The sequence below is a fragment of the Oncorhynchus gorbuscha genome, linkage group LG11, assembly GCF_021184085.1.
Source record: "Oncorhynchus gorbuscha isolate QuinsamMale2020 ecotype Even-year linkage group LG11, OgorEven_v1.0, whole genome shotgun sequence".
Taxonomy (NCBI): domain Eukaryota; kingdom Metazoa; phylum Chordata; class Actinopteri; order Salmoniformes; family Salmonidae; genus Oncorhynchus; species Oncorhynchus gorbuscha.
Window position 1 is genome coordinate 71,454,662 of NC_060183.1, and position 25,182 is coordinate 71,479,843.

At 47.6% G+C, this 25,182-nt stretch overlaps 1 protein-coding gene across 4 annotated transcripts in view; it reads right to left on the minus strand.

Moving 5' to 3' along the window:
• ntng2b (netrin g2b) overlaps positions 1-25,182 on the minus strand; it is a 135,516-nt gene that overhangs the window by 77,687 nt on the left and 32,647 nt on the right. For all 4 annotated transcript variants that reach the window (XM_046290334.1, XM_046290333.1, XM_046290332.1 and 1 more), the window contains one exon: positions 23,716-24,359. In XM_046290334.1, the coding sequence (XP_046146290.1) occupies positions 23,716-24,359 (644 nt within the window). The remainder of the gene's footprint in view (positions 1-23,715; positions 24,360-25,182) is intronic.

Sequence of the window (25,182 nt, forward strand, 5' to 3'; positions counted from 1 at the left end):
CACATATAGGACCCAGCTCACATATAGGACCCAGCTCACATATAGGACTCAGCTCACACATAGGACCCAGCTCACACATAGGACCCAGCTCACACATAGGACCCAGCACATATAGGACCCAGCTCACATATAGGACCCAGCTCACATATAGGACTCAGCTCACATATAGGACCCAGCTCACACATAGGACCCAGCACATATAGGACCCAGCTCACATATAGGACCCAGCTCACATATAGGACTCAGCTCACATATAGGACCCAGCACATATAGGACCCAGCACATATAGGACCCAGCTCACATATAGGACCCAGCTCACATATAGGACTCAGCTCACATATAGGACCCAGCACATATAGGACCCAGCTCACATATAGGACTCAGCTCACACATAGGACCCAGCACATATAGGACCCAGCTCACATATAGGACCCAGCTCACATATAGGACCCAGCTCACACATAGGACCCAGCTCACACGTAGGACTCAGCTAACACGTAGGACTCAGCTCACACATAGGACCCAGCTCACACATAGGACCCAGCTCACACGTAGGACCCAGCTCACACGTAGGACTCAGCTAACACGTAGGACCCAGCTCACACGTAGGACCCAGCTCACACGTAGGACCCAGCTCACACGTAGGACCCAGCTCACACGTAGGACTCAGCTCACACATAGGACTCAGCTCACACATAGGATCCAGCTCACACATAGGACCCAGCTCACACATAGGACCCAACTCACACATAGGACCCAGCTCACACATAGGACCCAGCACACATAGGACCCAGCTCACATATAGGATCCAGCTCACACATAGGACCCAGCTCACACATAGGACCCAGCACACATAGGACCAAGCTCACACATAGGACCCAGCTCACACATAGGACCCAGCTCACACATAGGACCCAGCACATATAGGACCCAGCTCACACATAGGACCCAGCTCACACATAGGACTCAGCTCACATATAGGACCCAGCTCACATATAGGACCCAGCTCACACAAAGGACTCAGCTCACATATAGGACCCAGCTCACATATAGGACCCAGCTCACACAAAGGACTCAGCTCACATATAGGACTCAGCTCACACAAAGGACTCAGCTCACATATAGGACCCAGCTCACACAAAGGACCAAGCTCACACATAGGACCCAGCTCACACATAGCACCCAGCTCACACATAGGACCCAGCTCACACATAGGACCCAGCTCACACATAGGACCCAGCACATATAGGACCCAGCTCACATATAGGACCCAGCTCACACATAGGACCCAGCTCACACATAGGACCCAGCACATATAGGACCAAGCTCACACATAGGACCCAGCACATATAGGACCCAGCTCACACATAGGACCCAGCTCACACATAGGACCCAGCTCACACATAGGACCCAGCACACAAAGGACTCAGCTCACACAAAGGACTCAGCTCACATATAGGACTCAGCTAACATATAGGACTCAGCTCACACATAGGACCCAGCTCACACATAGGACCCAGCTCACACATAGGACCCAGCTCACACATAGGACCCAGCTCACACATAGGACCCAGCTCACACAAAGGACTCAGCTCACATATAGGACCCAGCTCACACAAAGGACTCAGCTCACATATAGGACCCAGCTCACATATAGGACCCAGCTCACACAAAGGACTCAGCTCACATATAGGACCCAGCTCACATATAGGACCCAGCTCACACAAAGGACTCAGCTCACATATAGGACTAAGCTCACACAAAGGACTCAGCTCACATATAGGACTCAGCTCACACAAAGGACCCAGCTCACATATAGGACCCAGCTCACACAAAGGACTCAGCTCACATATAGGACCCAGCTCACATATAGGACCCAGCTCACACAAAGGACTCAGCTCACATATAGGACTAAGCTCACACAAAGGACTCAGCTCACATATAGGACTCAGCTCACACATAGGACCCAGCTCACATATAGGACTCAGCTCACACATAGGACCCAGCTCACATATAGGACCAGGCTCACACATAGGACCCAGCTCACACATAGGACCCAGCTCACACATAGGACCCAGCTCACACATAGGACCCAGCTCACATATAGGACCAGGCTCACACATAGGACCCAGCTCACACATAGGACCCGGCTCACATATAGGACCAGGCTCACACATAGGACCCAGCTCACACATAGGACACAGCTCACATATAGGACCAGGCTCACACAAAGGACTCGGCTCACATATAGGACTCAGCTCACACAAAGGACTCAGCTCACACAAAGGACTCAGCTCACATATAGGACTCAGCTAACATATAGGACTCAGCTCACACATAGGACCCAGCTCACACATAGGACCCAGCTCACACATAGGACCCAGCTCACATATAGGACCCAGCTCACACATAGGACCCAGCTCACACAAAGGACTCAGCTCACATATAGGACCCAGCTCACACAAAGGACTCAGCTCACATATAGGACCCAGCTCACATATAGGACCCAGCTCACACAAAGGACTCAGCTCACATATAGGACCCAGCTCACATATAGGACCCAGCTCACACAAAGGACTCAGCTCACATATAGGACTCAGCTCACACAAAGGACTCAGCTCACATATAGGACCCAGCTCACACAAAGGACCAAGCTCACACATAGGACCCAGCTCACACATAGGACCCAGCTCACACATAGGACCCAGCTCACACATAGGACCCAGCTCACACATAGGACCCAGCACATATAGGACCCAGCTCACATATAGGACCCAGCTCACACATAGGACCCAGCTCACACATAGGACCCAGCACATATAGGACCAAGCTCACACATAGGACCCAGCACATATAGGACCCAGCTCACACATAGGACCCAGCTCACACATAGGACCCAGCTCACACATAGGACCCAGCACACAAAGGACTCAGCTCACACAAAGGACTCAGCTCACATATAGGACTCAGCTAACATATAGGACTCAGCTCACACATAGGACCCAGCTCACACATAGGACCCAGCTCACACATAGGACCCAGCTCACACATAGGACCCAGCTCACACATAGGACCCAGCTCACACAAAGGACTCAGCTCACATATAGGACCCAGCTCACACAAAGGACTCAGCTCACATATAGGACCCAGCTCACATATAGGACCCAGCTCACACAAAGGACTCAGCTCACATATAGGACCCAGCTCACATATAGGACCCAGCTCACACAAAGGACTCAGCTCACATATAGGACTCAGCTCACACAAAGGACTCAGCTCACATATAGGACCCAGCTCACACAAAGGACCAAGCTCACACATAGGACCCAGCTCACACATAGGACCCAGCTCACACATAGGACCCAGCTCACACATAGGACCCAGCTCACACATAGGACCCAGCTCACACATAGGACCCAGCACATATAGGACCCAGCTCACATATAGGACCCAGCTCACACATAGGACCCAGCTCACATATAGGACCAAGCTCACACATAGGACCCAGCACATATAGGACCCAGCTCACACATAGGATCCAGCTCACACATAGGACCCAGCACACATAGGACCCAGCTCACATATAGGACCCAGCTCACACATAGGACCCAGCTCACACATAGGACCCAGCACACATAGGACCAAGCTCACACATAGGACCCAGCTCACACATAGGACCCAGCTCACATATAGGACCCAGCTCACATATAGGACCCAGCTCACATATAGGACTCAGCTCACACATAGGACCCAGCTCACACATAGGACCCAGCTCACACATAGGACCCAGCACATATAGGACCCAGCTCACATATAGGACCCAGCTCACATATAGGACTCAGCTCACATATAGGACCCAGCTCACACATAGGACCCAGCACATATAGGACCCAGCTCACATATAGGACCCAGCTCACATATAGGACTCAGCTCACATATAGGACCCAGCACATATAGGACCCAGCACATATAGGACCCAGCTCACATATAGGACCCAGCTCACATATAGGACTCAGCTCACATATAGGACCCAGCACATATAGGACCCAGCTCACATATAGGACTCAGCTCACACATAGGACCCAGCACATATAGGACCCAGCTCACATATAGGACCCAGCTCACATATAGGACCCAGCTCACACATAGGACCCAGCTCACACGTAGGACTCAGCTAACACGTAGGACTCAGCTCACACATAGGACCCAGCTCACACATAGGACCCAGCTCACACGTAGGACCCAGCTCACACGTAGGACTCAGCTAACACGTAGGACCCAGCTCACACGTAGGACCCAGCTCACACGTAGGACCCAGCTCACACGTAGGACCCAGCTCACACGTAGGACTCAGCTCACACATAGGACTCAGCTCACACATAGGATCCAGCTCACACATAGGACCCAGCTCACACATAGGACCCAACTCACACATAGGACCCAGCTCACACATAGGACCCAGCACACATAGGACCCAGCTCACATATAGGATCCAGCTCACACATAGGACCCAGCTCACACATAGGACCCAGCACACATAGGACCAAGCTCACACATAGGACCCAGCTCACACATAGGACCCAGCTCACACATAGGACCCAGCACATATAGGACCCAGCTCACACATAGGACCCAGCTCACACATAGGACTCAGCTCACATATAGGACCCAGCTCACATATAGGACCCAGCTCACACAAAGGACTCAGCTCACATATAGGACCCAGCTCACATATAGGACCCAGCTCACACAAAGGACTCAGCTCACATATAGGACTCAGCTCACACAAAGGACTCAGCTCACATATAGGACCCAGCTCACACAAAGGACCAAGCTCACACATAGGACCCAGCTCACACATAGGACCCAGCTCACACATAGGACCCAGCTCACACATAGGACCCAGCTCACACATAGGACCCAGCACATATAGGACCCAGCTCACATAGGACCCAGCTCACACATAGGACCCAGCTCACACATAGGACCCAGCACATATAGGACCAAGCTCACACATAGGACCCAGCACATATAGGACCCAGCTCACACATAGGACCCAGCTCACACATAGGACCCAGCTCACACATAGGACCCAGCACACAAAGGACTCAGCTCACACAAAGGACTCAGCTCACATATAGGACTCAGCTAACATATAGGACTCAGCTCACACATAGGACCCAGCTCACACATAGGACCCAGCTCACACATAGGACCCAGCTCACACATAGGACCCAGCTCACACATAGGACCCAGCTCACACAAAGGACTCAGCTCACATATAGGACCCAGCTCACACAAAGGACTCAGCTCACATATAGGACCCAGCTCACATATAGGACCCAGCTCACACAAAGGACTCAGCTCACATATAGGACCCAGCTCACATATAGGACCCAGCTCACACAAAGGACTCAGCTCACATATAGGACTAAGCTCACACAAAGGACTCAGCTCACATATAGGACCCAGCTCACACAAAGGACCAAGCTCACACATAGGACCCAGCTCACACATAGGACCCAGCTCACACATAGGACCCAGCTCACACATAGGACCCAGCTCACACATAGGACCCAGCTCACACATAGGACCTAGCACATATAGGACCCAGCTCACATATAGGACCCAGCTCACACATAGGACCCAGCTCACATATAGGACCAAGCTCACACATAGGACCCAGCACATATAGGACCCAGCTCACATATAGGACCAAGCTCACACATAGGACCCAGCACATATAGGACCCAGCTCACACATAGGATCCAGCTCACACATAGGACCCAGCACACATAGGACCCAGCTCACATATAGGACCCAGCTCACACATAGGACCCAGCTCACACATAGGACCCAGCACACATAGGACCAAGCTCACACATAGGACCCAGCTCACACATAGGACCCAGCTCACATATAGGACCCAGCTCACATATAGGACCCAGCTCACATATAGGACCCAGCTCACATATAGGACTCAGCTCACACATAGGACCCAGCTCACACATAGGACCCAGCTCACACATAGGACCCAGCACATATAGGACCCAGCTCACATATAGGACCCAGCTCACATATAGGACTCAGCTCACATATAGGACCCAGCTCACACATAGGACCCAGCACATATAGGACCCAGCTCACATATAGGACCCAGCTCACATATAGGACTCAGCTCACATATAGGACCCAGCACATATAGGACCCAGCACATATAGGACCCAGCTCACATATAGGACCCAGCTCACATATAGGACTCAGCTCACATATAGGACCCAGCACATATAGGACCCAGCTCACATATAGGACTCAGCTCACACATAGGACCCAGCACATATAGGACCCAGCTCACATATAGGACCCAGCTCACACATAGGACCCAGCTCACACGTAGGACTCAGCTAACACGTAGGACTCAGCTCACACATAGGACCCAGCTCACACATAGGACCCAGCTCACACGTAGGACCCAGCTCACACGTAGGACCCAGCTCACACGTAGGACCCAGCTCACACGTAGGACCCAGCTCACACGTAGGACCCAGCTCACACATAGGACCCAGCTCACACATAGGACTCAGCTCACATATAGGACCCAGCTCACATATAGGACTCAGCTCACACATAGGACCAAGCTCACACATAGGACCAAGCTCACACATAGGACCAAGCTCACACATAGGACCAAGCTCACACATAGGACCCAGCTCACACATAGGACCCAGCTCACACATAGGACTCAGCTCACACATAGGACTCAGCTCACGCATAGGATCCAGCTCACACATAGGACCCAGCTCACACATAGGACTCAGCTCACACGTAGGACCCAGCTCACACGTAGGACCCAGCTCACACGTAGGACCCAGCTCACACGTAGGACTCAGCTAACACGTAGGACCCAGCTCACACGTAGGACCCAGCTCACACGTAGGACCCAGCTCACACGTAGGACCCAGCTCACACGTAGGACCCAGCTCACACGTAGGACTCAGCTCACACATAGGACTCAGCTCACACATAGGACTCAGCTCACACATAGGACCCAGCTCACACATAGGACCCAGCTCACACGTAGGACCAAGCTCACACGTAGGACCAAGCTCACACGTAGGACCCAGCTCACACATAGGACTCAGCTAACACGTAGGACCCAGCTCACACGTAGGACCCAGCTCACACGTAGGACCCAGCTCACACGTAGGACCCAGCTCACACGTAGGACCCAGCTCACACGTAGGACTCAGCTCACACATAGGACTCAGCTCACACATAGGATCCAGCTCACACATAGGATCCAGCTCACACATAGGACCCAGCTCACACATAGGACTCAGCTCACACATAGGATCCAGCTCACATATAGGATCCAGCTCACATATAGGATCCAGCTCACATATAGGACCCAGCTCACACATAGGACCCAGCTCACACATAGGACCCAGCTCACTCATAGGATCCAGTTTGTTTGCATTCGTAATTGTATGGAAATATATATACATTAATAGACATAAAAAGTTTAATGATATGTGACCAGATATATTTATTTAACTAGGCAAGTCAGTTAAGAACAAATTCTTATTTACAATGACAGCCTTGGAACAGTGGGTTAACTGCCTTGTTCAGGGGCCGAATGACCCGATTTGTTTTACCTTGTCAGCTCGGGGATTTGATGTAGCAACCTTTCGGTTACTGGCCCAACACTCTGACCACTAGGCTACCTAACACCAGGCTGGCTATCCAGAAATCATTGTATTAACTTCAATTTATTACCTGATATCTCAACATATTTTTGGTAGAACTGTTCACGTACAACAGCAAAATCATTTTTACAGGTGGAATGTTGGATAACGTTTACAGAGCTTCATAAACACACACACATTCATCTCAAAATCACTTAGGCCCAGTTCATCCTACTGGGAGTTCATCATCTCTTCCGATCTCTCTCTCTCTCCTGGTATGGGTTTCTACCTACTCTCCCATCACCTTCACAAGGTAAATGACACCGAAGAAAACTTTGGCATAACTCAAAACCCAGTTTCCAAAGTCAATGTCCCACTAACGTCAATAATCAAGACCCAAAATATTTTACTGTGAAAATACAGAGTGAGAACAACAAAGGACTGCAATCCTTCATTCTCCCCGGGAGGTAAAGTAGATGGAGCCTTGAGACCTGAAATCACTCACTACTTGAGTCTAACAATCTGTCATTCTCAGAAGCCTTAGCTTGCTGTCATGGAAAAATCACCTGCCATAAAGACCTACTTGTACAACATACGTTATTTTTTTGTTTGTTTTTTTGCTTTAAATAAATATGTATTTAATATTCAATGGTATTTGTTGTGGTTGTTGTTTTTTCACAATTTTTTAGCCTCTCCCTGTCTCACAGATACCTCCCACAGAACTCCCTGTCTCACAGATACCTCCCACAGAACTCCCTGTCTCACAGATACCTCCCACAGAACTCCCTGTCTCACAGATACCTCCCACAGAACTCCCTGTCTCACAGATACCCCCCACAGAACTCCCTGTCTCACAGATACCTCCCACAGAACTCCCTGTATCACAGATACCTCCCACAGAACTCCCTGTCTCACAGATACCTCCACAGAACTCCCTGTCTCACAGATACCTCCCACAGAACTCCCTGTCTCACAGATACCTCCCACAGAACTCTCTGTCTCACAGATACCTCCCACAGAACTCCCTGTCTCACAGATACCTCCCACTGAACTCCCTGTCTCACAGATACCTCCCACAGAACTCCCTGTCTCAGATACCTCCCACAGAACTCCCTGTCTCAGATACCTCCCACAGAACTACCTGTCTCAGATACCTCCCACAGAACTCCCTGTCTCACAGATACCTCCCACTGAACTCTCTGCCTCACAGATACCTCCCACAGAACTCCCTGTCTCAGATACCTCCCACAGAACTCCCTGTCTCACAGATACCTCCCACTGAACTCCCCACCTCACAGATACCTCCCACAGAACTCCCTGTCTCAGATACCTCCCACTGAACTCCCCGCCTCACAGATACCTCCCACTGAACTCCCTGCCTCACAGATACCTCTCACTGAACTCCCCGCCTCACAGATACCTCCCACATAACTCCCTGTCTCACAGATACCTCCCACAGAACTCCCTGTCTCACAGATACCTCCCACAGAACTCCCTGTCTCACAGATACCTCCCACTGAACTCCCCGCCTCACAGATACCTCCCACAGAAGTCCCTGTCTCACAGTACCTCCCACAGAACTCCCTGTCTCACAGATACCTCCCACTGAACTCCCCGCCTCACAGATACCTCCCACATAACTCCCTGTCTCACAGATACCTCCCACAGAACTCCCTGTCTCACAGATACCTCCCACAGAACTCCCTGCCTCACAGATACCTACCACAGAACTCCCTGCCTCACAGATACCTCCCACAGAAGTCCCTGTCTCACAGTACCTCCCACAGATCCCACCCAGCCCTACCAACTTCAACAACTCAGTAGAAGGAGACTGAGGGACCCAGGAGTTCATCTTACTCTGCAGGGGGCAGGTATTACAGGAAGAAATACACCAAACGGGCACCATACAACACCTTCATCTGAAAAACACTACTCCCACTCCCAGGACTCAGACATTAGCATTAACATTAATCCTAGGGACATATGGTTTGAGGTAGTTTTAGGTGATTTTGTCTCAAACGTGTTGGGAAAGTAGAGGGGAAAAAGTGGATCCCTCAACTTGGGAATAGGGCTGTTCAAAGTCAGCTAAGAACGTCTTAGGGTGATATTTACCTCAGCTGTGCTGTGAACTAACGCACCGCACAATTCTACTGTGTCCCAGGTTTGCATTGCATGTGGTGCGTTACTTACACTTTGCATTAGCTCACAGCGCAACTGTCTTTGCGACAGGAAATTGGTGACTTTTTACAGAGGCATTAATCCTATTGGTTCAAAATAAACACTTTGTGATCTTGCACTCCTCATCAAACCATATTCACAGATACCTCTGAACTCTTCATCATGACCTTTCTGATCTCCAAAACACTTACCTGTTCCATTATCAAACACTAAAAACATACAGCACTATCCACTCCCCTCTAACAGTAATGGCCTATAGAGTAAAGAAGGATCAGAGAGGGCTCTCTGAGTACTTCATCTCCTCTATACCCCTAAATCTCAGCCAACCAATTCAATCAGACCCAGGAGTTGGTGGCGGTAACGTCCTGATTCCACCTATAGCCTGTCGCCCTGCCCTATGCTTTCTGCCCTATGTCGGATTATCAGGGAGACAAATGTGGGTCTCGCCCTTATCCCCGTCTGTCTCTGGCCCTGACATGGCTCTCAGTCTTGGGTCTGTAATCCATTTAGGTGGCTCTCTCTTCTCTTCTTGTATTGCTCTAAGCCGGGACGTTGATTCCATTATACAGACCTACTCTACGACCTGCCTCCTATTCCATTAGAAAGGTCCAATCCACGACTGTGCACAGTCTTCATCCAAACACATTATACAGTCTAGAACGGTTTAGAATGGTAGCTGTTGGTGGCCCAGAGAGAAGGAGGGAGGGAGGGGGAGGGAGAAGGAGAGGGAGAGAGAAAGAGCGGGTGGGGGAGGGCAGGGTCTTAGAGCTCTGGTCATACAGTGAGTGGGGTACCTCTGAATAGGATTTCACAGATTTGAATGATTTCACTGATGATGTAAATGAGAATGGAGTGCTTCTGTTAGTGGGGTCCTCAACAATGGTCCTCAACAATGAAGGGATAGCACCGTTTTATATGACTAGAAAGTACAGTAGGCCCAAGCATGGTATATCTACAGTAGCTGAATAGGACTAAATATCCTTATGAAAATAATTTAACCTCACTGGTTGGATAATATAGGCCTATAATAAGAGTCAGCTATGAGAACTATGCTACTTCAAACATTTGTGTGAGTAAGTCACAAATGAATAGTGAAGAATACAAAAACGGGTAGATAGACAGACAGCTACTTCTTCCATCCCTCCATCACCTCTCTCCCACTTCTCCAACCTTCTCACTCCTCTGCCCCTCCATCACCTCTCTCCCACTTCTCCAACCTTCTCACTCCTCCTCCCCTCCATCACCTCTCTCCCACTTCTCCAACCTTCTCACTCCTTTGCCCCTCCATCACCTCTCTCCCACTTCTCCAACCTTCTCACTCCTCTGCCCCTCCATCACCTCTCTCCCACTTCTCCAACCTTCTCACTCCTCCGCCCCTCCATCACCTCTCTCCCACTTCTCCAACCTTCTCACTCCTCCGCCCCTTCATCCCTCCATCACCTCTCTCCCACTTCTCCAACCTTCTCACACCTCCTCCCCTCCATCATCTCTCTCCCACTTCTCCAACCTTCTCACTCCTCCTTCCCTCCATCACCTTTCTCCCACTTCTCCAACCTTCTCACTCCTCCTCCCCTCCATCACCCCTCTCCCACTTCTCCAACCTTCTCACTCCTCCGCTCCTCCATCACCTCTCTCCCACTTCTCCAACCTTCTCACTCCTTCACCCCTCCATCACCTCTCTCCCACTTCTCCAACCTTCTCACTCCTCCGCCCCTTCATCCCTCCATCACCTCTCTCCCACTTCTCCAACCTTCTCACTCCTCTGCTCCTCCATCACGTCTCTCCCACTCCTCCGTCCCTCCACCTCTCTCTTCTCTATCTTTCTCCTTGTCCCTCCCTCCATCTCTCTATTCTCTGTACGTCTTCTTGTCCATCTCTCTTTCTCTCTCATTTGTCCACCTCCTCTTCATCCCTCCATCTCTGTCCTGTCGTCTAACCTGTATGATCTCCCACAGCCTTAGTGCAGTAAGGAGCTCATCATTCTGACAATGAAGCATTGTCTGATCAAAAAGAAACCCACATGTATTGGACGCCTTCTTGAGTGGAGAGTGGAGAGTAGACCGATTATGATTTTTCAACGCTGATACCGATACCGATTATTGGAAGACCAAAAAAAGACTATGCCGATTTTTATATATATATTTTTAATAATGACAATTAGAACAATACTGAATGAACACTTATTTTAACTTCATATAATACCACAGAAAAATCAATTTAGTCTCAAATAAATAATGAAACATGTTCAATTTGGTTAAATAATGCAAAAACAAAGTGTTGGAGAAGAAAGTGCAATATGTGCCATATAAAAAAGCTAACGTTTAAGTTCCTTGCTTAGACCATGAGAACATATGAAAGCTGGTGGTTCCTTTTAACATGAGTCTTCAATATTCCCAGGTAATAAGTTTTAGGTTGCAGTTATTATAGGACTATTTCTCTCTATACCATTTGTATTTCATATACCTTTGACTATTGGATGTTCTAATAGGCACTTTAGTATAGCCAGCCTAATCTCGGGAGTTGATAGGCTTGAAGTCATAAACAGCGCAATGCTTGAAGCACAGTGAAGAGCTGCTGGCAAATGCACGAAAGTGCTGTTTGAATGAATGATTACGAGCCTGCTGTTGCCTACCACCGCTCAGTCAGATTGCTCTATCAAATCATATAATAATAATATAATAACACACAGAAATATGAGCCGTAGGTCATTAATATGGTAAAATCCAGAAACTATAATTTCGAAAACAAAACGTTTATTCTTTCAGTGAAATACGGAACCGTTACGTATTTGATCTAACAGGTGGCATCCATAAGTTTAAATATTGCAACCATCAATGTTATGTCATAATTATGTACAATTCTGGCAAATTAATGACGGTCTTTGTTAGAAAGAAATGGTCTTCACACAGTTCGCAACGAGCCAGGCGGCCCAAACTGCTGCATATACCCAGACTCTGCTTGCACAGAACGCAAGAGAAGTGACACAATTTCCCTAGTTAAAAGAAATTCATATTTTTTATAAGATAAGTTTAATGCTAGCTAGAAATGTACCATGGCTCCTTGCTGTACTCGCATAACAGGTAGTCAAGCCTGCCACACAGTCTCCTCGTAGAGTGCAATGTAATCGGCCATAATCGGTGTCCAAAAATGCAGATTACCGATGGTTATGAAAACTTGAAATCGGCCCTAATTAATCGGCCATTCCGATTATCGGTCGACCTCTAGTGGGAGTGAGAAGTGGAGAGTGGGAATGAGGAGTGGAGAATGGGAATGAGGAGTGAGGAGTGGAGAGTGGGAGTGAGGATTGAGGAGTGGAGAGTGGGATTGAGGTTTGAGGAGTGGAGAGTGGGATTGAGGTTTGAGGAGTGAGGAGTGGAGAGTGGGAGTGAGGATTGAGGATTGGAGAGTTGGAGTGAGGATTGAGGAGAGGAGAGTGGGAATGAGGAGTGAGGAGTGGAGAGTGGGAATGAGGAGTGAGGAGTGGAGAGTGGAGAGTGAGGCTTGAGGAGTAGGGATTGAGGAGTGCAGGGGACACACAAGCCCTTAAGGAAGTGACTCTACCTCTCTACCTCTCCTGGCCGTCGATATCACCGCCATCATTGCCCTCTCTCATTACCGCGGCGACCTGGACTAAGAAGAGCCCCATTTGGCCTTCTTTTTAATAATATAAAACCCATTTCATCTCGAGCGGTCCCAGCGGTGTCTGCGCAATGGGTGAATATTCATTATTCATTATTCAAATCTTCTCCTGAGCAGTTTGGAAAACCCAATATGTTCTGTGCCAGATGAGATGGCTCAGCCTTATTGTCCAGAGGGAGCATTGACTAATCGCCAGGCCTCCAGAAATCGATATCCAGTGGTAAGCATCAGATACCTCCGATTATACAGTAGTGTCCGGGAGACCCCTCCCCGCCGGCACACCGAGCTCCCCCCATCACCAAGGCATCCCAGAATAACAGCAGTGATTAGTTATTACGTTACGGGAGGTGATGGAGGAAGATATCAGACCCCTCCCCCATCACCAAGGCATCCCAGAATAACAGCAGTGATTAGTTATTACGTTACGGGAGGTGATGGAGGAAGATATCAGACCCCTCCCCCCATCACCAAGGCATCCCAGAATAACAGCAGTGATTAGTTATTACGTTACGGGAGGTGATGGAGGAAGATATCAGACCCCTCCCCCCATCAACAAGGCATCCCAGAATAACAGCAGTGATTAGTTATTACGTTACGGGAGGTGATGGAGGAAGATATCAGGCCTATGTCATTTCTATGGGGGCTATATTTGGCTCCCCTTGATACCGGATCCAGCAACACAGACAGTATTGTATTGTTGTAGCTGGATGTTATTATACAGTAGCTTCTCTATGGATGTAGATGTTAGGGGAGAGACTGAGAGATGAGGTACGTTCTGTAGGTAAGGCAATGATAATATAATACAGTTATTTAGTTAGCAAACACTTTTATGCAAAGTGACTTATACAGTAGCTACTGAACATAAGTACTGACTATGTGGCCCTAGTGGAAACTCACACAATTTTTTATTTTTTATTATTTCACCTTTATTTAACCAGGTAGGCTAGTTGAGAACAAGTTCTCATTTGCAACTGCGACCTGGCCAAGATAAAGCATAGCAGTGTGAACAGACAACACAGAGTTACACATGGAATAAACAATTAACAAGTCAATAACACAGTAGAAAAAAAATGGGCAGTCTATATACAATGTGTGCAAAAGGCATGAGGAGGTAGGCGAATAATACAGTTTTGCAGATTAACACTGGAGTGATAAATGATCAGGTCATGTACAGGTAGAGATATTGGTGTGCAAAAGAGCAGAAAAATAAATAAATAAAAACAGTATAAAAAACAGTATGGGAATGAGGTAGGTGAAAATGGGTGGGCTATTTTCCTATAGACTATGTACAGCTGCAGCGATCAGTTAGCTGCTCGGATAGCTGATGTTTGAAGTTGGTGAGGGAGATAAAAGTCTCCAACTTCAGCGATTTTTGCAATTCGTTCCAGTCACAGGCAGCAGAGTACTGGAACGAAAGGCGGCCAAATGATGTGTTGGCTTTAGGGATGATCAGTGAGATACACCTGCTGGAGCGCGTGCTACGGATGGGTGTTGCCATCGTGACCAGTGAACTGAGATAAGGCGGAGCTTTACCTAGCATGGACTTGTAGATGACCTGGAGCCAGTGGGTCTGGCGACGAATATGTAGTGAGGGCCAGCCGACTAGGGCATACAAGTCGCAGTGGTGGGTGGTATAAGGTGCTTTAGTGACAAAACGGATGGCACTGTGATAGACTGCATCCAGTTTGCTGAGTAGAGTGTTGGAAGCCATTTTGTAGATGACATCGCCGAAGTCGAGGATCGGTAGGATAGTCAGTTTAACTAGGGTAAGCTTAGCAGAGTGAGTGAAGGAGGCTTTGTTGCGGAATAGAAAGCCGACTCTTGATTTGATTTTCGATTGGAGATGTTTGATGTGGGTCTGGAAGGAGAGTTTGCAGTCTAGCCAGACACCTAGGTACTTATAGATGTCCACATATTCAAGGTCGGAACCATCCAGGGTGGTGATGCTAGTCGGGCATGCGGGTGCAGGCAGCGATCGGTTGAAAAGCATGCATTTGGTTTTACTCGCGTTTAAGAGCAGTTGGAGGCCACAGAAGGAGTGCTGTATGGCATTGAAGCTCGTTTGGAGGTTAGATAGCACAGTGTCCAATGACGGGCCGAAAGTATATAGAATGGTGTCGTCTGCGTAGAGGTGGATCAGGGAATCGCCCGCAGCAAGAGCAACATCATTGATATACACAGAGAAAAGAGTCGGCCCGAGAATTGAACCCTGTGGCACCCCCATAGAGACTGCCAGAGGACCGGACAGCATGCCCTCCGATTTGACACACTGAACTCTGTCTGCAAAGTAATTGGTGAACCAGGCAAGGCAGTCATCCGAAAAACTGAGGCTGTTGAGTCTGCCGATAAGAATATGGTGATTGACAGAGTCGAAAGCCTTGGCGAGGTCGATGAAGACGGCTGCACAGTACTGTCTTTTATCGATGGCGGTTATGATATCGTTTAGTACCTTGAGTGTGGCTGAGGTGCACCCGTGACCGGCTCGGAAACCAGATTGCACAGCGGAGAAGGTACGGTGGGATTCGAGATGGTCAGTGACCTGTTTGTTGACTTGAATTACTGATAAAGGTATTGTATTTGATTAGGCGAAATTAGGGGGATGTTGGTAAGTGAAATATTGGTCAGAGTTGCTTGGTTTGGGAGATGGCTACGGTCAGAACTTACATCTAGGCTATACATGGGCTGTCACGGCAGATTTCCTCCTCTTCGTCTGAAGAGGAGTAAGGATCGGACCAAGGCGTGGTAAGTGTTCATCATTTTAATGGAAAAAACTGAACACTTTCAAAAACAAAACAACAAAGTGACAACCGTGACACTACTGAACCACTGTGCTAACAAGCAACATAACATAGACAATCACCCACAACCCACAATGACAAAACAGGCTACCTAAATATGGTTCCCAATCAGAGACAATGACTAATACCTGCCTCTGATTGAAAACCATATCAGGCCAAACACAGAAACAGACGAACTAGACATCCAACATAGAATGCCCACTCAGATCACACCCTGACCAAACAAAACATATAAACATACAAAGTAAACTATGGTCAGGGCGTGACATGTGCAGGATACTAACCAATATACTACCCAGGATATTAACCAGGGTACTAACCAGGATACTAACCAGGGTACTAACCAGGATACTAACCAGGGTACTAAACAGGATACTAACCAGGGTACTAAACAGGATACTAACCAGGGCACTAACCAGGGTACTAACCAGGATACTAACCAGGGTACTAACCAGGGTACTAACCAGGGTACTAACCAGGATACTAACCAGGGTACTAACCAGGATACTAACCAGGATACTAACCAGGGCACTAACCAGGGTACTAACCAGGATACTAACCAGGGTACTAACCAGGATACTAACCAATATACTACCCAGGATATTAACCAGGGTACTAACCAGGATACTAACCAGGGTACTAACCAGGATACTAACCAGGGTACTAACCAGGATACTAACCAGGGTACTAACCAGGGTACTAACCAGGGTACTAACCAGGATACTAACCAGGGTACTACCCAGGATATTAACCAGGGTACTAACCAGGATACTAACCAGGGTACTAACCAGGGTACTAACCAGGGTACTAAACAGGATACTAACCAGGGCACTAACCAGGGTACTAACCAGGATACTAACCAGGGTACTAACCAGGGTACTAACCAGGATACTAACCAGGGTACTAACCAGGATACTAACCAGGATACTAACCAGGGCACTAACCAGGGTACTAACCAGGATACTAACCAGGGTACTAACCAGGATACTAACCAGGGTACTAACCAGGATACTAACCAATATACTACCCAGGATATTAACCAGGGTACTAACCAGGATACTAACCAGGGTACTAACCAGGATACTAACCAGGGTACTAACCAGGATACTAACCAGGGCACTAACCAGGGTACTAACCAGGATACTAACCAGGGTACTAACCAGGATACTAACCAATATACTACCCAGGATATTAACCAGGGTACTAACCAGGATACTAACCAGGGTACTAACCAGGGTACTAACCATGATACTAACCAGGATACTAACCAGGATACTTACCAGGGTACTCTAGGATCTACATCTAGGCTATACCTGGGCAGGATACTAACCAGGATACTAACCAGGGTACTAACCAGGATACTAACCAGGGTACTAACCAGGATACTTACCAGGGTACTCTAGGATCTACATCTAGGCTATACCTGGGCAGGATACTAACCAGGATACTACCCAGGATATTAACCGGGGTACTAACCAGGATACTAACCAGGGTACTAAACAGGATACTAACCAGGGTACTAACCAGGGTACTAACCATGATACTAACCAGGGTACTAACCAGGATACTAACCAGGGTACTAACCAGGATATTTACCAGGGTACTAACCAGGATATTAACCAGGGTACTAACCTGGATACTAACCAGGGTACTCTAGGATCTACATCTAGGCTATACCTGGGCAGGATACTAACCGGGGTACTAACCAGGATACTGTAGGATCTACATCTAGGCTATACCTGGGCAGGGTACTAACCAGGATACTCTAGGATCTACATCTAGGCTATACCTGGGCAGGGTACTAACCAGGATACTCTAGGATCTACATCTAGGCTATACCTGGGCAGGGTACTAACCAGGATACTCTAGGATCTACATCTAGGCTATACCTGGGCAGGAAAAACAGGTGCCTTGGTATATTTAATTCCCTCTTTTCTCTGTCTCTTTCTATATACGTATAGAGAGAGCCTCTGAACAGTTGTATGTTGATTTGATGATTTGATTTGATGTTGAGATGTGTCTGTTACACAGAGGTAACTCTGGGTCTTCCTTTCCTGTGGCGGTCCTCATGAGAGACAGTTTCATCATAGCGCTTGATGGTTTTTGCAACTGCACTTGAATAAACTTTAAAAGTTCTTAATTTTCTGCATTAACGGACCTTCATGTCTTAGAGTAATGATGGACTGTCATTTGTCTTTGCTTATTTGAGCTGTTCATGCCATAATATGTACTTGGTCTTTTACCAAATAGGGCTATCTTCTGTATACCCCCCCTACCTTGTCACAACACAACTGATTGGCTCAAATGCATTAAGAAATAAATAAATTCCACAAATTAACTTTTCACAGGGCACACCTGTTAATTGCAATGCATTCCAGGTGACTACCTCGTGAAGCTGGTTGAGAGAATGCCAAGCATGTGCAAAGCTGTCATCAAGGCAAAGGGTGGCTACTTTGAAGAACCTAAAATGTAAAATATATTTTGATTTATTCAACACTTTTTTGGTTAATACATGAATCCATAGGTGTTTTTTCATAGTTTTGATGTCTTCACTATTATTCTACAATGTAGAAAATAGTAAAAATAAAGAAAATTCCTGGAATGAGTTGGTGTGTTGGAGTGTCCAAACCCCTCTCAGCCCCATATTTTTTTTTATTACTTTCCCTTTCTCTCTCTCTGCCTCTCCGTTGTAAGACTGAAAAGTGTTGGCAATACCTCCAGGCCCCCTCCTGTCTCTGACCACCGGCATGTGGGACAGAGCTCTGGGGGGCTGAGAGGGGACTGTGGGGCTGAGAGGGGACTGGGGGGCTGTGTCAGCATCCACTCAAGACCTCATCAAACACCCCTCCTTTCCTCCTCTCTTCTGGCAACCAACACCTCCTCAACACAATCCTTTACTCATACGTTTCTCACTTATTTCCTCATCACGCTAAACACCTCCATCCCACTTCTCCTCTCCTCCCCTCCTACCTTCCTCCATCCCACTTCTCCTATCCTCCCCTCCTACCTCCCTCCATCCCACTTCTCCTCTTCTCCTACCTCCCTCCATCCCACTTCTCCTCTCCTCCCCTCCTACCTCCCTCCATCCCACTTCTCCTCTCCTCCCCTCCTACCTCCCTCCATCCCACTTCTCCTCTCCTCCCCTCCTACCTCCCTCCACCCCACTTCTCCTCTCCTCCCCTCCTACCTCCCTCCATCTCACTTCTCCTCTCCTCCCCCTCCATCCCACTTCTCCTCCCTTCTCTCCTCCCCTCCTACCTCCCTCCATCCCACTTCTCCTCTCCCCCTCCTATCTCCCTCCATCCCACTTCTCCTCCCCTCCTACCTCCCTCCATCCCACTTCTCCTCTCCCCCTCCTATCTCCCTCCATCCCACTTCTCCTCCCCTCCTACCTCCCTCCATCCCCTTCTTCTCTCCTCCCCCTCCATCCCACTTCTCCTCTCCTACCCCCTCCATCCCCTTCTCCTCTCCTCCCCTCCTACCTCCCTCCATCCCACTTCTCCTCTCCTACCTCCCTCCATCCCCCTCTCCTCTCCTCTCCCCTCCCTCCATCCCCCTTCTTCTCCTCCTCCCTCCCCCTCCATCCCCTTCTTTTCTCCTCCCCCTCCATCCCACTTCTCCTCTCCTCCCCCCTACCTCCCTCCATCCCCTTCTTCTCTTCTCCCCCTCCATCCCCTTCTCCTCTCCTCCTCCCTTCCTCCATCCCACTTCTCCTCTCCTCCTTCCAACCCCCTTCTCCTCCTCCCCCCTCCATCCCCTTCTCCTCTCCTCTTCCCTCCCTCTATCCCCCTTCTTCTCCTCCTCCCTTCCTCCATCCCACTTCTCCTCTCCTCCCCTCCTACATCCCCTTCTTCTCTCCTCCCCCTCCATCCCCTTCTCCTCTCCTCCCACCCCCTCCAACCCCTTTCTCCTCTCCTCCCCTCCTCCCTCCCTCCAACCCCCTTCTCCTCTCCTATCCTCCTCCCTTCCTCCACCCCCTCCTCCCTCCCTCCATCCCCCTTCTCCTTCCTCCTCCCTCCCCCTTCTCCTTCCTCCTCCCTCCCCCTTCTCCTTCCTCCCCCTCCCTCCATTCCCCTTCTCCTCCCCCTCCCTCCATTCCCCTTCTCCTCCCTCCCTCCCTCCATTCCAACGTGGATGTTAAATACCATTCAAATGTCACCCTGCCATATAGATTGGAATAATAATTCTGAGAGGTGGGAGAGATGCCTTGTTGATGCTAAGCAGGCAGTGCGACGGTGAAAGCCATCCCTCACTGTCACAAAGGTGCAGTGTAAGAGGTTCCCGGTTCCCGCCCGGCACCGCAGCACCACATTAGATGTGGACGCAGGTTTACGTTAAGACCACCGAGGCTGTGTGTTAGTGTTGTTCATCATCATGCCGTAGTAGACCAATGACAGCGGGTGTAGTAGGATTCACAAATAGTAAAGAGAGGGTCAGTGTAAAGGACCCAGCATTAGTGTGGTTATGTATGTTAGGGTGTGTGAGAGTGTTTGAATGTAAGAGCGATTTAAACAGCATTCTAAACAGACATCAGAGACGTTTTTGAACTATTTTCAGCGTGTGAACCGTGAATAGAAGTAATTTACCCATCAGCCAACACTCTTCCTTGTGAAACACCTAGGTCATGTTCAGAAGGGCCAAAAATCAGTGTTCTTATTGCATATAGTTCAGGTAGTACCTCCCAGTTTCACTCCATATCAAAACGTTTTCTCGCTGAACACTACCCTCTGTTTAGCATGTATTAGTAACTCAACAACCCAAAGGAAATTGTAGAACGGCGCACAGTTCTGTACCCACTCTTCAAGGTGAGAAGATGCAAAGGGAAATGTGTAGCGCTCGTAGTCGATAAACTGTATATTGATAACCAATTGTTCCGAGACACGAAGACTACTCAATGGCTATTCTAAATATTACTATATTTCCATGGAGGAAAAAAAATAATGGAACACCCAATACTATCCATGGTAGGGATTGTAATGAAAACTGGAAAACAATCAAATACAACAATTTATAAAGAAATAACTACACCATTCCAGATGGTGAATGTTGTAAAATAATTAGTATTCCACATTCTATTTACAGTATTTATAAATAGATAAGACAGAATTAGAAGAAAGGATAATTATTTAAATAATACATCTTCAAATATAAGGAACTGGAACACAAAAGTATTGAATCAAAATGGTAGATATAAAACACAGCAAACGGAGGACATAGAAGGCACAGTATGTGGGTATGTGCGGGTGTATGGTGATAGATGGTGGGGCGTGTGTTCATGTGTTTGGAAAAGTGTGGAGTTTAGTGGAAAGGGGAAATGGTTGCAAATGGAAGAAGCGTGTGTGTCTGCGAGAAGAAGTTGTGACCGAGAGCTTTCCATTTCGTGCACACATAGGATATACAGTTGAAGTGGGAAGTTTACATACACATAAGCCAAATACATTTAAACTCAGTTTTTCACAATTCCTGACATTTAATCCTAGTAAACATTCCCTATCTTAGGTCAGTTAGGATGACCACTTTAATTTAAGAATGTGAAATGTCAGAATAATAGTTGAGATAATTATTTATTTAAGCTTTTATTTATTTCATCACATTCCCAGTGGATCAGAAGTTTACATACACTCAATTAGTATTTGGTAGCATTGCCTTTAAATGGTTTAACTTCAGATAGCCCAAATGTTTTGGGTAGCCTTTCACAAGCTCCCACAAGTTGGGTGAATTTTGTCCCATTCCTCCTGACAGAGCTCGTGTAACTGAGTCAGGTTTGTAGGCCTCCTTGTTCGCACACGCTTTTCAGTTCTGCCCACATATTTTCTATAGGATTGTGGTCAGGGCTTTGTGATGGCCACACCAATACCTTGACGTGTTGTCCTTAAGCCATTTTTCCACAACTTTGGAAATATGCTTGGGGTCATTGTCCAGTTGGAAGACACATTTGGGATCAAGCTTTGACTGATGTCTTGAGATGCTGCTTCAATACATTCACATAATTTTCCTTTCTCATGAAGCCATCTATTTTGTGAAGTGCACCAGTCCCTCCTGCAGCAAAGCCCCCCCACAACATGATGCTGCCACCCATGTTCTTCACGGTTGTGATGGTGTTCTTCGGCTTGCAAGCCCCCCCCTTTTTCCTCAAAACATAATGATGGTCATTATGGCCAAACAGTTCTATCAGACAAGAGGACATTTCTCCAAAAAGTACGATCTTTGTCCCCATGTGCAGTTGCAAACTGTAGTCTGGCTTTTTTATGTTGGTTTTGGTGCAGTGGCTTCTTCCTTGCTGAGCGGCCTTTCAGGTTATGTCGATATAGGACTTGTTTTACTGTGGATATAGATACTTTCATACCCATGATGTCAAGTAAAGAGGCACTGAGTTTGAAGGTAGGCCTTGAAATACATCCACCGTTACACCTCCAATTGACTCAAATCAGAAGCTTCTAAAGCCATGACATCATATTCTGGAATCTTCCAAGCTGTTTAAAGGCACAGTCAACTTAGTGTATGTAAACTTCTGACCCACTGGAATTGTGATACAGTGAATTATAAGTGAAATAATATGTCTGTAAACAATATAGATATACAGTGCATTTAGAAAGTATTCTGACCATTTTACTTTTTCCACATTTTGTTAAATTACAGCCTTATTATAAAATGGATGAAATTGCTTTTTAAAGTTGGAATGCCAAGCGTAGCGTCTGGAGGAAACCTGGCACCATCCCTACGGGGAGGCATTGTGGTGGCAGCATCATGCTGTGGGAATGTCTTTCAGCGGCAGGGACTGGGAGACTAGTCAGGATCGAGGGAAAGATGAACGGAGCAAAGTACAGAGAGATCCTTGATGAAAATCTGCTCCAGATCGCTCAGTACTTCAGACTTGGGCGAAGGTTCACCTTCCAACAGGACAACGACCCTAAGCACGCAGCCAAGACAATGCATGAGTGGTTTCGGGACAAGTCTCTGAATGTCCTTGAGTGGCCCAGCTAGAGCACGGACTTGAACCCGATCGAACATCTCTGGAGAGACCTGAAAATAGCTGTGCAGCAACACTCCCCATCCAACCTGACAGTGCTTGAGAAGATATGCAGAGAAGAATGGGAGACACTCCCCAAATATAGTTGTTCCAAGCTTGTAGTGTTATACCCAAGAAGACTAGAGGCTGTAATCATTGCCAAAGGTGCTTGTAAAGGGTCTGAAATCCAATGTAAATGTGATTCTTCCATTTTTAGATTATTTGCAAACATTTCTAAAAACATGTTTTCACTTTGATATTAATGAGTTATATTAATGAAGTGATGCAGAAAATTACATTGATGGTACTTGGATCAATCTATCTGCAATTTTAAAGCTGATCCACCCCCCCCTCCCCCCAAAATGTACAGAAAAATAAATAAATATGAAATTGTACCCTCTCTTACCTGGCGGGCACCTCAATGTTGGAGATAGCGTAGAAGTACTTGAGCAGGTTGTCTCTCTGCACGTACGTTCCCCCCAGGGCTGGCCGGAGCAGCCTCAGCCGGAGGTTAGTGAAGGTAAAGAAGTCCCTCAAGCCCTTCATACTCTCCATGCGCGTGTACAAGCTGTCCATGTTGAGCAACCTCGGTCCAGCAAACACCGCAAAACGCTCACGAACCTCGAACTTCACATTCTTATCGTTCTTCGACCCCACCCAGCGTGAGAACTGCTCAGTGCAGATGACACGGGTAATATTTGCAGGCAACAGGTCACGGACAAGCTTCGGCGGCATGTTAAAGGCATCTAGACAATCATCGGCGTAGAACTGGTAGGATTGCCAAGTGCGACCATGGTCCATGGACTTGTCCAGCACCATGATGGTGGGGCGGCCGTACTCGAAGGTGATGGCGATGTCATCGGTCAACTCCAGGCTCTTGTTCCAGGCCAGGGATATGTTGGCCAAGAGGGGTTCTGGGTAACGGGACCATGTAACTGTCTGCCAGTAGGTGATGCGGCCTGTGCGCTCGCGGTCCTGCATCAGCTGGGGAGGGTGGGCCAGGTCCGAGTTGGAGGCATCACACTCATCACTGCACAGGTACGGGTTCTCCTGGAGAGGGGGAGGAGAGAAGGGAGTGGAGGGAGGGAGAAGGGGAAAGAGGAGAGAGGGAGAGGGACAGATAATGAGTTGCTCGTAAAGGGTTGCACTCACATATCAAGACTCTCTTGCAGGTAAGTTGGAATATACTGTGACTGATGAAAAAACACACTGCTTCCAAGATATTGGGAAAAAAACAGATTTTATTACAATAGCTGTTTCGATCTATAGTCAGGCAAAATCATCAAAGCTTAGACTGAAACATTGGGTATCTTGAAACTTTATATGCGCATTAATTTATCCTTCTAATTAAGTCAGTGAACAACACCTGCACAGAAAACTAACCAGCCAGTCAAAAGCACACAACCAGCCTATAACAAAAGCAAGTTACATTTCTGTGGAGGCCGAGTTGATAAATCATCTGATTTATGGTGACACTGCGATAATAGAAAAAAACAACAAGCATAAGCAAAACATAGTGGACGTAGTTTGTGAAAAGCTATTCTCAGAAGAACCACTACTCAAATCCTAGCCTGAAGATATGTAGTCATACTGGTTCTTTCCTGCATAGCTGTACATAGCCCATCTGTAAATAGCCCATCTGTAAATAGCACACCCAACTACCTACCTCATCCCCATATTGTTTATTTACTTTTTGTTCTTTTGCACACCAATATTTCTACTTGCACATCTCTCACTTCAGTGTTAATTTGCCAAATTGTCATTACTTCGCTACTATGGCCTATTTATTGCCTTACCTCCTTAATCCATTTGCACACACTGTATATAGATTTTTATATTGTGTTATTGACTGTACTTTTGTTTACTCCACGTG